At 40.4% G+C, this 15,843-nt stretch overlaps 1 protein-coding gene across 1 annotated transcript in view; it reads right to left on the bottom strand.

The window, feature by feature from the left end:
• Positions 1–4,140: 4,140 nt before the first annotated feature.
• Positions 4,141–15,843, bottom strand: part of zgc:63587 (uncharacterized protein LOC393431 homolog) — an 87,504-nt gene continuing 75,801 nt past the window's right edge. The window contains exons 12-13 of the mRNA XM_055655186.1: positions 7,715–7,825; positions 4,141–5,214 (exon numbers count right to left, since the gene is read on the bottom strand). Coding sequence (XP_055511161.1) covers positions 7,745–7,825 — 81 coding nt within the window. The 3' untranslated portion in view covers positions 4,141–5,214; positions 7,715–7,744. The remainder of the gene's footprint in view (positions 5,215–7,714; positions 7,826–15,843) is intronic.

The raw sequence follows: 15,843 nt of genomic DNA, 5'->3' as shown, positions 1-15,843 counted from the left end.
ACACCAGCAGACGGTGCATTTGCGATATCAGTAACACTTGATGTAAATGTTTTTCCTCATGTCACTCTTAATTCTCTTCCCTTTATTACACAATTGTGCCCTCTAGTCCTCAATCCATTTGCGGTATGTAGCAGGCTCCCACAATCCACTCTGTCCTCACCCTTTATATTTTACACACTTCAGATCTCCTCTCTGCCTCCCTTCAAAGAAAACTAGTCCCACATTTGTAACAACACTGTGGCTTTTGCGCATCTCATCTAATTGTTGATGATCTACAGAAGGCTGTGGAAGCCAAGTGTAGATGGTTCAAGCATGCAACCAATAATATAGCTACCTCAGTACCACTATCCACGCCTTAGTTATCAAGTATAATAACTCTCTCTAAATCTCTATCCCTCTCTTGGTTCCAGCACGGTTATAGACTGTAAGCAGTCAGTGCTGGAATGTGTCCAACCTGTGTGATCATTAAACATTAAGTAAAGTTACAAGTGTGTCAGAATTAACTTCTTTACACCAAGTGAATGGATATTTTTAAGGCAGAGATTGATAGGTTCTTCATTAGTACAGTGTCAGGGGTTATGGGGAAAAGGCAGGAGAATGGGGTTGAGAGGGAAAGTTAGATTGATCAGTCATGATTAAATGGCAGAGTAGATTTGATGGGCCAAATGGCCTAATTCTGCTGCTATAACTTGTGAACTTATAAAATACACCCAGCAGTGTGATGTTCCTTCTACTGTTTCACAGCTGTAACTAAATAGATTTTATCTGTCCCTTCAATGAAATCCTCTCTCCAGTACCAATATTTTCTTTAATATATTTATAATTATGTTTCCAAGAATATTTAATGCCCAGTTCTGTTCCTTCTTCAACCCAAAATTGTTATCACCATCACATCATATTTCCACATTTATACTAACAATACTTGCACTTTCACATACATGTATAGTAAATCAGATTTATTGAATATTTGTTCTCATTTTATTTTTGCTGCTACCAAACTGGCAATTGCTGCATAGTTGTGACTGGTAATGCCATGTTCGTTTGGTTAACGAATGCCTTGTGAGAAAATCAGATTAAATATATTAAAATGAGCAGTCAGTTGATTTATTTCTGTACAGTTTATTGCTGACTACTTGATGTAAAAACAAATGCAGTGTACAAAGATAAAAGCATTTTATGATAATGTCTGGAATAACTAACAAAAGCTCCAAGTGGCAGATTGTTGGAATTTAACAACAAAAAAACAACTCCACCTCCCCATAAAATAGAAAGTCAATCTGAAGGCAATTTGGCTGACATAACAATGGCTGGCTTTGCTTATGAGAAACACTGAGCCAAGTATTAGCAATCTTCAGCTTTATCAATAACATGCACAAGTTACACACAAGAACACAGCGATATTATGCATAATAAAAACAGTGACATTACACTCCCAGCATCAGTGCTGTAAAGTATTTTGATCATACCCAGGTGGTGAGCTTTCTGAAACTAGGAAGCAGATGTGACAGCGATCCTACTTAGTCAATTGGTTCCTGAACATCAAATCAATCATTTAGTGCTTTTGAAATGTCTTAATTCTCAAAATTGTGATATACTGTGCCCTCCATAATGTTTGGGACAAAGACCCATCACTTATATATTTTCCTCTATACACCACAATTTGAGATTTGTAATAGAGAAAAAAAAAATCATATGTGGTTAAAGTGTACATTGTCGGATTTTAATAAAGGCCATTTTTATACATTTTGGATTCACCATGTAGAAATTACAGCAGTGTTTATACATATTTCCCCTATTTCAGGGCACCATGATGCTTGGGCCACATTAATGTCATGTAAATGAAACTAGTCATGTTTAGTATTTTGTTGCATATCCTTTGCATGCAATGACTGCTTGAAATCTGCGATTCATGGTACATCACCAGTTGCTGGGTGTCTTCTCTGGTGATGCTCTGCCAGGCCTGTATTGCAGCTATCTTTAGCTTATGCTTGTTTTGGAGGCTAGTCCCCTTCAGTTGTTTTGGAGGTTAGTCCCAAGGCCATAACACCCCCGCCACCGTGTTTCTCAGATGAGGTGTTATGCTTTGGATCTTGGGCAGTTCCTTCTCTCCTCCATACTTTGCTCTTGCCATCACTCTGATATGTTAATCTTCGTCTCATCTGTCCACAAAACCTTTTTCCAGAACTGTGGTTGCTCTTTTAAGTACTTCTTGGCAAACTGTAACCCGGCCATCCTATTTTTTCAGTTATCCAGTGCTTTGCATCTTGCAGTGTAGCCTCTGTATTTCTGTTCATGAAGTCTTCTGCAGATAGTGGTCATTGATAAATCCACACCTGACTCCTGAACAGTGTTTCTGATCTGTCGGACAGGTGTTTGGGGATTTTTCTTTATTATAGGGAGAATTCTTCTGTCATCAGCTGTGGAAATCTTCCTTGGCCTGCCAGTCCCTTTGTGATTAGTAAGCTCACCAGTGCTCTCCTTCTTCTTAATAATGATGTCTCTAACAGTTTTATTCTTGTTTCTCAGTCTTATAATGGCCTCTTTTGACTTTCATTGGCACAACTTTGGTCCTCATGTTGATAAACAGCAATAAAAGCTTCCAACGGTGATGGAAAGACTGGAGGAAAGACTTGGTGCTGAGAGCTCTCTTATACCTGCATTAACGAGGCATTTAAACACACCTGAGTAGCTACAAACACCTGTGAAGCCATGTGTCCCAAACATTATGATGCCCTGAAATGGGGGGGGGGGGGAGAGAAAGGGTGGGACTATGTATAAACATAGCTGTAATTTCTAGATGGTGAAACCAAAATGTATAAAAACACCCTTTCATAAAATCTGACAATGTGCACTTTAACCACATGTGATATTTTTTCTCTATTACAAATCTCAAATTGTATAGTACAGAGGCAAATAAATAAATGATGGGTCTTTGTCCCAAACTTTATGGAGGGCACTGTAGACAGATGATTAGTATGTGCGCTCCTTGAGGAAAGCATCTGTCTCATCCACAGGCTCCAGCCAAGCCTCTGATCAGATCATATAATTAAAGTCAGTTGTTTTAAATAAACTGCATGTTGTTGCTGCAATGTAGCAATAAAATACTTGCTTTCATAAAATTTAGGAATTGCATTGTCGTCTGTTTTTGTTGCCATTTCCAAACTCATTGAACATAATTGATAGCTGATGCCTATGAACTAATAATAATGTAGTGTGGAAGACTTGTGCAGCACTAATACAATTGCTTAACAGTTAAATAATAATTAAGGTTAAAGTGGAAGGACAGGAAATACAAATGGAATATTTCAGTTTAAAGTGCAGATAATTTGAGATTTATGCATTGTTTTGAAAATCAGGGATCTTTATATGGGCCAAAAATCAAACTTAAACTGCTTCCTACATGATTTAAAACTGCCTTCATTCACAATTCATACAGTTTTATAGATTGAAAAAGTCAGTATTGAAGCTGACGAGTTATGCAAATATGAGGCATGTGATTTGCAAACAAGAAGACTGTTTGGAATGATCTGTACCAATTCTAATTAAGAATATCAGTGGTCCAGTTTAGCATGCAAGCAAAAAGACAACATACATGACTCTCAAATACCTCAGGATTTCTCATACAATTTATTATATTGGAGCTAGGCAAACAAAAAGGTAAATCCTTGCAATATTGCATAGGCTACTGTAAGCAAGATCAATTTAGAGATCATTTGTTGTTAGTGTTAATTGACTTGAATTGGCTCCCCCCCCCCCCCCCCCCCCCCCCCCCCCCCCCCCCCCCCCCCCCCCACCCCCCCCCCCCCCCCCCCCCCCCCCCCCCCCCCCCCCCCCCCCCCCCCCCACCCCCCCCATTGAAATTGTATGTATGCACTGAGTACGAGCAGCTTTCAGTTTCACTGTACATGTATAGTGACAATAAATGGCATTCTATATCTATCTGATTGGAACAGTGAGGAACATTTGGTCCTTAGAAAGAGAAAAGAGAGATTGAGAACGTCTAGTTGCACTACAAAGATCAAAATCCAGTCCAAATAACATTAACTCAAAGAACATAGTACTCTCTGTCAAGCACTGATTGGTCAGCAATAGACTGTGTGCTCAGTTCTGAAGTTGAACTTGAAACCACAAGCTCCTGGCTTAATGTGCAAAATTGCCTTTAATTGAATGATGAAGTACTTGTATTTATATAGTGCCTTTCACAACTTCAGGACAGACAATGTAAAAACACCAAAATGCAGAAATAAACAACTAATAATACATACATGATAAACACATGAAATCCTTCTTATCAGCCATCACAGTTATCCTGCAAGATGTTACTTTGCTCAGTGTTTTGGAGAATCTCCGTCATGTCTGAGAATCATTTTTTCAAAACCCTGATTTACAAGGGCTAGTCTCAGAGTTTTAAGTTTCAACCAAAAGAATTTTGTACTGTGTACACTTGCTGGCATGAAACCCAACTTGCTTTTGTTGAAAACCCTCAAGAATTAACGGAGTCTGCTGCAGATTAACAAGTCAGCATTTTGGCGGCATCCGCCACAGACTTGCAAGTAAACAGGTAACTATTAGTTTACTTTGGCCCTTCATCAAGATTTAAAATATGACAGGGAAGGTAATTATCACCATAAACCGAGCTCACTTATCAGGGAACTTGTCAACACTAATGCCATGTGACACAAAGTGTTGAGCTGATTCACAGGATTGAATAACAATCATAATGTTTGATTCACTTAGCATTTTGGACCTGTCAGCAGCATATTTTTGTATAGATGGCAAAATAAAGAAGGGTTTGGTGTACCAACTTTGTTATCAATGAAATGGCAAGAGATTGTTTTGGGGATTCCGTTGGTTGACTCTTCACCTCATTAATGATCATGTCTTTGACGATAACAAGTGCTGTGACAGGCACCAAAATCTGCCACTTGGAGGAAAAGATGAGATGCTGTGAAAGCTTGAGAGTGTGCAGCAATAATACACGAAGGTTTACAAACTATATAAAAACCGTATAAAGATTCCCGTTGTAATCAAGTAATATCAGTATAAACAGGTAAGATAGAAAATATATCTGTGATTACAGTAAAGTGATACCAAAATTCCATGCAAGGTGTGTAGAGACCGTTTCCTCTTCAGTTTCGCCTTAAACTCACAGTCAAGTATTGCATCCGAGGGATCAAGGGTGTTTGCAACCACGGGACCCAGCTCGTTCCATTCCTGGAGAAAAACAGAATGTTGTTATGAATTGACAACTAATTGTGCTTTATCATCATATAATCCTAAAAACAGGTTTTTATTGCTCAGCTAGGGACTGATATAAGAAACCACTGTAGATTCAGGATACACCACAGATAAAACATATTTTAATGTCACCCATTATATAGATACGTAATCATATTTTTAGAGATTTTCTTAATAGCGATACAGATTGAAAACAGGCGTTTGGGCCGTCCGAGTCCAGGCCGACCACGATCACCCGTGCATTAGTTCTATCCTACACACTAGGGACAATTTACAGAAGCTAATCAACTTACAAAGCTGCACGTCTTTGAAATGTGCGAGGAAACTGAAGCACCCGTTGAAAACCCATGTAAATGCCTGAAATTTGATCGTCAGAAGATTGTGGAGCTCCTGGTTCATCCAAGGCTTCTGATTGGGGAACACTCGGATGATTTTGATGGCAACACAGACCTCCACACAGCTCCTTGTGAAGTCGGTAACAATCGTGATGTATTCATTGTGATTGTACATTAAAAAGCTGATTAAAGTTTGGAACACCTATTGATTTTAGGTCAATTGTTAATTTTAATTACAAAATTAACGATTTTATAAAATATGGGAGCATGGCCTACTTAGAGTTACTCACAGGATCTCAGCAAACAGGCCTAAGAGAGTAAAATGTCTTATTTTGTTTGTGTAAACCACTCCCCAACCGCAAGTGTGATCTGCTAACTCAACGTAATCTAAGGGGTGGGAGATTGCAACCTTCACGTGGTCCACCCTATTTCGACTAATGCAATCAACCCGACGTGCTCAAACAAATAGATCAAATTGAACAAGTTGACCTACAACTTTAGGCTGTACATTCCATACGAAAGAAGACAAAGCGGAAACTAAGGAATGAAACACTGCTTTCTGCTAATAGGAGATCCCACCAGTCAGGGAGATTTTTAGGTGCGATTCATATTCCAGGAATGTTGGTTTAAAATGCAAATAGAATGGATTTAAATTTTCTATATGCTCCAACTAGAGATGAGATAAGAAATTATTTTATGCGGGGAATTATAGTATTGCAGAATGCAATGTCCGAAAAAGTGATGAAACTAGATAGAATCATAATTTTAAATGCACCTAACCAGATTTTGAAAATTAACTATTTGTTGAGCTATGGGGTAAGAGCAAAGAAGAGAAACAAATTAGCACCATGGTTTCAATGAGCAAGCATTGTTAAAATGACTGAATGGCCTTGTGTCATATTAGCGAACAACATTGTGGTGCCCCTGCTACTTCTAAGAAAGACTAACATTACGGGAATTTCAACTCAGTGACTGATAATATGGAAAACGATGTTGCAGCTTTAATCTGAAGGAAAACAGCAGCAGAATTAGCACTGTGAACATTCTGCTTTCCCACTGCCAGCTAGCCCTGTCAGTCAAATTTACAATTATCTTCTGCAGACAAAATAACGCAAACCACCCACACAAACAGGAAGTTGTTCAGAGATACAACTCTCAAGAGCTTGTAATTTGAAGCTTTCTGAAACATAAACACCCCCACCCCACCCCACCTTGCATAGAAAAATGAAGAAATATTTGAAAAAAAGAGGCGTATCTTGGGGTCCATTTGACCTCTGGCCAGCCTTACAGTTCGAATTCCACAGAACTGCACAACGGCTTGATTGGACAGCTTGTGAAACATGCCGAGATGGAAGCAATTAAACAGAAGCAGTGGGAGGATTCTTTGCGGCATTGTTTAAAATATAGCCGACAGATTCCCTATTTTCGCCTAAGCTTCATATTTTCACATACATTCCTCTCCCAAATTAGAAACTCTGCGGTAGAACAGTACAATCCTAAACATTTATGAAAAAATAAATTGCAGCCATCTTCCAGCTGTTGCTTTGATTTTGTTTTGCAACAGGACAGAACGTTCCACAGTAAATACCTAGCTGGGCTTTCTGAACGAGTCAAGAAAGCTCCCACATTTTAACCCTTTGTTGTTAAGCCACTTTCACAATGTAGTCATGAAATTAAGTCGGCTCTTCCCTGCAAGAACCATCACACGACAGTTCTGGCTTTCAATCTTGGCTTCCTCCTTAGAGAAATCCTGTCCATATTTAAATATGCCTATTTACACATTTTCTTATGGGAATGCTTTCGGAGTCTGCTACCTTCTGTCCAAATTTGAGGGACCACAGCGAACATTTCAGAATTTGAAACGGTCTGCATTTATGTCAAGAAACTCCAAATCCTAACAGCAACAGACTTTTGCAAGAATGCTTATACAGTGCCCTCCATAATGTTTGGGACAGAGCGCCGACATTGACTCAATGAGCTGGATGGCTTCCTTTTAGACGATAATAATTCTGATTCTCTGTTCAAGGGTTGAGGGTCAGGTGAGGGATAGCTGCTTCGATGGGATTTGTTTGACATCCAGTTTCCAATAGCTCACAAATAGCAAAATTTAGGAGCAAATTAAGATCATTAATGGCTCTTACCGGTAAATAAAAGCAGAAATGGTTCACTACTCAATGTCCATCTCCATTATCTGCAGGCTTCATTCTCATCTGTGCTTGCATCTGAACAATCATCTCTTGCATTCGACGCAACTGAGGAGAAAATAATTGTTCAATTATGATATGAATTTACTGCACAGCACACTGCAAACGCCTGCACAAAGGGAGTAATGACCAAACTGCACAACATTATCCCACAGCACTCATTTAAAGAAACAACAAGATCCGAGGAAGTGTTGTAAACAAACATACTATATATTATTAACCAAGGAGTTGTTTATTGGATTAATATTGGAGGCAGAAAAGTGCTTTACACAGCTAAATCATAAACACCTGATTTATTTAAAATAGACCCTCAATTTAAGGCTCCTGGAGAGAACACAAAAGCATCTCCTGACTTCTACAGATTATAATTGACATTCCACTTGAGTTGAATACTCATTATAATATAACTATAACTATTAGCTTTAAAATGCCACATTAAATGACAATGCTAGGCTTGAACCTGGGGAAGAGAGGGATGGAAGATATGGAAGTGTGCTGTTTCAAAGAGCTTTTCTATACCAAAAGAACAGCACTTTGGATCCTATTTCATACTTTGATTTAAAAGGCATAAACTTGTTGTGCACATTAAATTTACAGCACCAAATGGATTTTGATAAGCAACTTGAGTCGCCATCAAAAGTTTGAAGATCAATGCCAGTTCTGGTCGCAAACCCAGAGCATTTATATTGCAGAGGTTTATAGGCTATAAACATTGTTTTCAGTCTGAATTCAGGCATCTCTCAAGCAGTTCATGTGGCACTGCATATAAAACATTTCTTGTGCCTAATGGCATTTCTTTGATGGCGAGATCATTTAATGAATGATCATTTTTTCGGGAGCTCAAAGTGAAAGATTTCATATATTAAGAAACTAAATTGACAATTCTAAACAGTTATGGCACAATTAAAAAAATGTCAAATCCCAAGCAATTGCCAATTAAATTTGTAAAGCCCTAATGGATTCAGTGAAGCTGGGACCCCCAGCAGATTTGCACCAGGGGTTACTTATTAACATTCTCTTAACATGCATGGCGATATGATCATAGATTACTCTACATTGATAAAACCAAACCTTGAGTGAATGGCAGACCCACACATAGTACTGTTCAATGTTTTTTAGATGGACAGAATCACTATTCTCCACATACGATGCATATGTAACTGGATTTGGTGGAGGATGTACCCTGTACTGGTCATTCTCCAGTTTCCTTGAGCATTCACACCCTGACAGTACTGTGCCATACAGTGGCAAGCACCACTAATCACTTGCGCCACTTTCTCTCATTCCCTCCCCCACACCCGCCCATTTCTGCAGAGCTGCTGAACAATCACAAAGAAATCAAATTCCAGACCACTGGCTGAGAATATTTAATTCTATCCTCAGCAGGCAAGTCTATGTAACAAGCGAGGAGTGAAATATTGTGAATGCTCAGAGAAAGCTTTGCTTTGCACATTGCAATGGGCCAGAACAAAGCGGAAGGGTTTATCAGGCTCGCTAGGAGATTAGATTAATTTTCTACAAATATGATGATAGATTGAAGAGGCACAGAATGATGAAATAAAAAGGTAGGCAGAATGACTGACACAATTACACCTTAGCACGAGATGAGCGTCTGCACTCAGCTAGTCCCCAAAAGAGCAAGCGCTGTGGTGTAAAGTTACTGGAAAATAAAAGTCAAACCTAAAGCAAGCATATTCCATTTCCTCAACATCGCTTGTTCCTTCAGGTTCAATGTTTTGCTGCTGTAAACGATCCTTTTGATTGACTGGACAGAGAAACCGTGAAATCCAAGGAACTATTAGAAGCCTACAATTATGATACGTGGTAAATTAAGTTTTTGTTTCAAGTTGTTCCTTCACACAATGCGGATATTACTGGTAATACTAGCTTGCAGTGTCCACTCTTAAAAGCCCTTAAACTACAATGATAATAGTTAACCACATTAGTGGGTCTGGGGGCACCTACCAGACAGTTTTCCTTATCGAGAAGATACTGGTGAATGAGATGGTGTTTTAAATATTCATCTGGTATTGTAATGGTTACTAATACAGATGACAGATTTTAATTCTAGATTTACTTTATCACTTCAATTTAAATTGCCCAGCTGCCACGATAAGATTCAAATAAAGGATCAGTGTCTAGGCCTCTGGACATTAGTCTAGTAACTTAACCCCTTGTCAGTTGCAAGCCTCCAAATTAATGTTCATTTACAGCCACTGCACACCCATAGTCTGGTATGTAAGAAAAAAACCCTGGTGACTCAATTTTTGTTACTTAAACTTCTTGGACATCAGCCTAAAATTTTTTCAGGCTACTGATTTTGTCCATTTGAATTATATTGATAGACTGGTTTTGAAAGAACCGCGGTCTCGCTGATGTATTCTCATCACTCAAATTTGTGTTATTTTCTTTTAAATTAAAAGGGTTATGATCATTTTTTTTGTACCTTCACAACCACCGTAGCCATTGGTTTGGGCAGCCACAAGGACCAACGCAGATAAATGCCCCAATCTACACTAGGTTGGTTTTGGATGAACAGAATACGCCAGTCCCATTTGGCTAAACTCTAACTGGTTGAGATTTTTTACCTTTGTATTTTATTCCAAATGTAATGATTATCTCCATTGTGCAACACCTCAAATGCAGACATCAATGCTCACATTGGCATGGTGATTACTGAAGATTAGACAACACTCTACACAGTTTTAAAAAAATTGGCAGAAAGATTACTCTGAAACCTGCTGGCCCAATAAATATATACACACACACATGCGTGTGTGTGTGTGTGCGCGCGCGCGCGAGTGTGTGTGGTGTGCGTGATGTAAACCTGCCCCAGCAAATTTGTTAAAAAAACGTCCTGGATCAATGTGTGTGGGCTGCGTTAAACGCAAAATACTGCTAATGCTGGAATCTAAAATTCAGAAATGCAGAATAAATATCTGAAGTTACCAAAATAGGATTTAACTTGAATGGAAGAACACATTCAATGCAGTGCACATTCCATTTCAAAATAATAAAATGGGGTGGAAATTACAATTAACCAAATGAATATCCAGGTACAAATCTGTAATTTGCAGTACATTGTAACATCCCAGATACTGTGTGCGCGATGTAAACCTGCCCCAGCAAACTTGTTAAAAAACAGAAAATTCAGTGCAATCTTGGATCAATTTAGTCAATAGGGCTCTTGTGCATCAAATTTAATCTATAAAGGAAACCAATGCTTTCTCAGGGTATCCACCTAAATGGATTTAAATGCAAAATTCTGCTAATGCTGGAATCTAAAATTCAGAAATGCAGAATAAATATCTGAAGTTACCAAAATGGGATTTAACTTGAATGGAAGAGCACATTCAATGCAGTGCACATTCCATTTCAAAATAATAAAATGGGGTGGAAATTACAATTAACCAAATGAATATCCAGGTACAAATCTGTAATTTGCACTACATTGTAACATCCCAGATACTGGACTCTTCCTGTTCATTTCTCAAAATTTCAGAGTACCTTAGAAAGGAAATATAAAGTTGTGACTACTGAGTACACAACTCCAATCTATGTAACATTAATTTGTACAAATATCACTGTTCCCACACTGCCAAAGTTTCAAAGTCCTAGAATAACCCACAGGAAAGAAGTAAACATGGTGGAAGATCATCTTTCTCAGGATAGTCAGCATTGAACACGGTCATCATTCTGCATACCATGGTCCAGAACACACAATTTACTATAAACCTTTGACAAACAAATTGCCTTAACGTTGCACCATTTCACAACATAGGAACAAAGCAAGAAAATACTTGAACATGAACAATTATAAAGTGAGTCTTGCTTTGGTACCGTCAATGTAATTAAAACAATGTGAATGCGTGCAACAGATCAAGGGCCATGCTGCACATAACAAGAACCATAATTTTAATTATGAAAAATTTTTCTTCTCAGTCAGCTTTGAATGCCAATCCTTGTGGCTGTTGGAATAAGCAAAGGTTGTAGTTCAGTAAAACAGAAGCATACATCTGCATTGCACATGTGGCACAAATATATCCTAAATACAATAGCAGTTTACAAGACAAATTCCAGACATAGGCAGCGTCTATAGTAAGTAAAAGCCTGTCAGTGCTCCAGGAGATCAAATGGTAGTTGCCTTCAGCCCAACTAATGGGTGTAATGCTGAGATATAGTCAAAGAAAAAAAATCACTGCTGCCTTGTGTGACCAAGAGGCCCTCTGCAGTGGCAGCAGAGCACCGTAACTGATGCCTCACAGCTCCAGTGACCAAGGTTCAATCCTGACATCCAGTGCTCTCTGTATGGACTTTGCCTGTTCGCCTTGAGACAGCGTGGATATTCCCTGGGTCTTTATGTTCACTATCACTTCCCAAAGGAAAGCTCGTCGGTGGATTAATTCCCTATTATAAATGTATAAATGAATTGTTTTAAACGCATTGTTTTTACTGTGCCAGAAGCAAGTTTTAATCATTAGTATGTGAGGGGAATTGTGCCAAACTCATCAGTGCTATTGAAACACTACATGTGCCTTGTTGATTTTGTGGTCATCCTTTCTAACTCCGTTAAATCTGGAACATTGGTCAAGACTTCTAGATGATGGTAATTTAATGAGGTGCCACGACCCCTGATAGATACATACAATTTAAAGGCATTGACGCAATGAATGCCTGATTTTACTTCTACTTGTTACAATATGGAAGAGCAGCAATGGCAACTGTGTTGTCCGATTCATCCATTTCTGCTGCTCTTAGTGCAGGACCTTCATTTTAATAGACATTTCTAAAAATAACTGAGAGCCTTTCCTAGATTTTCCCACCACTATAAAGCCATAGGACAACCGTTCAGTATGTTTAGCTCATTTCACTACAACACATCAGCATTCTAGGCAGGTAAATAACAAGAGTTTTCTCTGATGACTACCTGCGCACTCAATTTCATATCAGTCAACAAGAATGTGAACAATTTGCAACAATGGGATCCATTCTGGACTTTATAAACTCCACCATCAATAGTGTCACCTCCCTCAAACGGGTGACCATATTCCCGAATCAGAAGCCATGGATGAACAGCGAGGTCAGGCTACTGCTGAAAGCTCGGGACACCGCTTTCAGGTCAGGCGATGCTCGAGCCTACAGTTCACCCAGGGCTAACCTGAAGAGGGGCATCAAGAAGGCCAAGCACTGCCATAAGCTCAGGATTGAGGAGCATTTCAATAACAACTCCGACCCCCGACGCATGTGGCAAGGCACCCAGGCCATCACAGACTATAGACCCTCCAACACCACCCCCACATCCAGCGACGCCTCCTTCCTTGAGGAGCTTAACCACTTCTATGGCCGCTTCGACAGGGACAATCTAGAGACAGCCATCAAGGCTGTGCCCCCTGCTGATCACCAACCCCTCACACTCACCCCCTACGATGTGTACGTGGCACTGAGTAAGACTAATGCACGTAAGGCTGCTGGCCCTGACGGCATCCCCACGCGCGTCCTCAGGGCCTGTGCTGCGCAGCTGACAGACGTCTGGACTGACATCTTCAACCTGTCACTTGCCCAAGCAGTTGTCCCCACGTGCCTTAAAACCACCTCCATTGTGCCGGTGCCAAAACACTCCACTGCGGCAAGCCTCAACGACTTCTGCCCAGTTGCACTTACCCCCATCATCACCACCAAGTGCTTCGAGAGGCTGGTCCTGGCACACCTCAAAGGCTGCCTACCCCCCACATTGGATCTCTATCGGTTTGCCTACTGCAAGAATAGGAGTACGGAGGATGCCATCTCAACAGCACTTCACTCCGCCCTCTCCCACCTCGACAACAAAGACACTTACGTAAGAATGTTGTTCATCGATTACAGCTCAGCATTCAACACCATTATACCCTCTAAACTGATCACCAAACTCGGTAATCTGGGCATCGACCCCTCCCTCTGCAACTGGATACTGGACTTTCTAACCAGTCTGTTAGGTTAGGCAAGCACACCTCTTCAACCCTCACCCTGAACACCAGCGTTCCACAGGGCTGTGTGCTGAGCCCCCTCCTCCACTCCCTCTTCACCTACGACTGCACACCTGTACATGGTACTAACACCATCATCAAGTATGCGGATGATACAACGGTGATTGGCCTCATCAGCAACAACGATGAGTCGGCCTATAGGGAGGAGGTCAAGCTCCTAGCAGCGTGGAACGTGTTTCCAGCTTCAGGTTCCTGGGGGTCAACATCTCCGATGACCTCTCTTGGACCCACAATACCTCAACTCTGGTCAAGAAGGCTCACCAGCATCTCTTCTTCCTGAGGAGACTGAAGAAGGTCCATCTGTCTCCTCAGATCCTGGTGAACTTCTACCGCTGCACCATCGACAGCATCCTTACTAACTGTATCACAGTATGGTATGGCAACTGCTCTGTCTCCGACCGAGGGTGGTGAAAATTGCCCAACGCATCACCGGTTCCTCGCTCCCCTCCATTGAGTCTGTCCAAAGCAAGCGTTGTCTGCGGAGGGCGCTCAGCATCGCCAAGGACTGCTCTCACCCCAACCACAGACTGTTTACCCTCCTACCATCCGGGAGGCGCTACAGGTCTCTCCGTTGCCGGACCAGCAGGTCCAGGAACAGCTTCTTCCCTGCGGCTGTCACACTACTCAACAATGTACCTCGGTGACTGCCAATCACCCCCCCAGACACTCCTCCCACTAGGATAAAGAAGTCTATGACTGTATGCATGTAAATAGATTTATTTATTGAAATCATATTCTATGTCGCTCTTCCAGGGAGATGCTAACTGCATTTCGTTGTCTCTGTACTGTACACCGACAATGACAATTAAAGTTGAATCGGAATTAGGTAATTCAATGAAAGGAATGGGAGATTATTGAACAATAGTTGCAACATTAAGTGAAAATAACGGGTTAGGATTTATGGCTGGAGGCGACTTCATAAAGGCTGCAGAAAGAACAGAAGAGAATTAAAGAAGTGGAATCAGAAGAAAAGTTAACTGACAAGACTAGGAAGGCATAAGAAGATTTGAAGAGGTTCTTAATGAGCTGAAGCATGTGAAGTGGTGGGCACTGCTGTATGAAAAACATTGTATAGGTCACTGCTGCAGAGATGACACATGGATAGGTTTCAGCAATGAACATGTATATTCAGCCTATGTTCAAATTATGAAATCAGTTCTGCTTGGGCACTGGAAAGGCATGTGACAGAGAAAACACACTTTGCTAAATAAGGTGGTGGGGAAATAGTCTGGCTGTCATTAACAAAGCATCACCTCACTGCTGTGCAGGAAGGGACTGCAGATGCTGGTTTACACCAAAGATAAACACAAAATGCTGGAGTAACTCAGCGGGACAGGCAGCACCTCTAGAGAGACGGAATGGATGATGGTTCAGGTCAAGACAGGTCTGAAGAAGGGTCTCGACCCGAAACATCATGTATTACTTCTCTCCTGAGATGCTGCCTACGCTGCTGAGTTACTGCAGCATTTTGTGTCTATCACTTCACTGCTTCCGGTTCTTATGGACCCTGTCCTGATAGTTTGCTAAGTGCTGATCAGATTATGGTTTTACAGTTCCAAAGACAAAGCTGGCATGAAACACATAACAGAAAGATAATACATTTGATGGACTCCAGCAACTACCAAGGCAACTGAGCATAAATACACCAGTCCTCAAAAATCGCTATTTTCTGCAAACATTTCCAGCTTTTTGGCTTCACTTCAATACATGAATCAAAAGGTTTGCATCAACGGGTAATGTTTTAAACAGGTGAAATTCAATGTGTTTGCAAAAAAGCCACATCAAAGCCAATAGGACCCCTTCACTAAAAACAAACCTGGTTTCATAACGAGAACATGTGCACAGGAGACACTAGGCAAATGTCTGGGTTCGATCTAGTTAATAATTAAACCATTCATTTTATGTTCTGCACTTCAATATTTTAGAGCACTCAGGTGCCACATCAATTTTCATGCTGTAATGCATTATATAAACATCCAAAAAAGCATTAAAAATGTCACTCTTCATACATGAAGCTTCTGAAGTAGTGCAATTATTTTGAAT

Source organism: Leucoraja erinacea, chromosome 25, assembly GCF_028641065.1.
Source record: "Leucoraja erinacea ecotype New England chromosome 25, Leri_hhj_1, whole genome shotgun sequence".
In the NCBI taxonomy this organism is placed as follows: domain Eukaryota; kingdom Metazoa; phylum Chordata; class Chondrichthyes; order Rajiformes; family Rajidae; genus Leucoraja; species Leucoraja erinaceus.
This window is presented reverse-complemented; position numbering and strand designations above follow the sequence as displayed.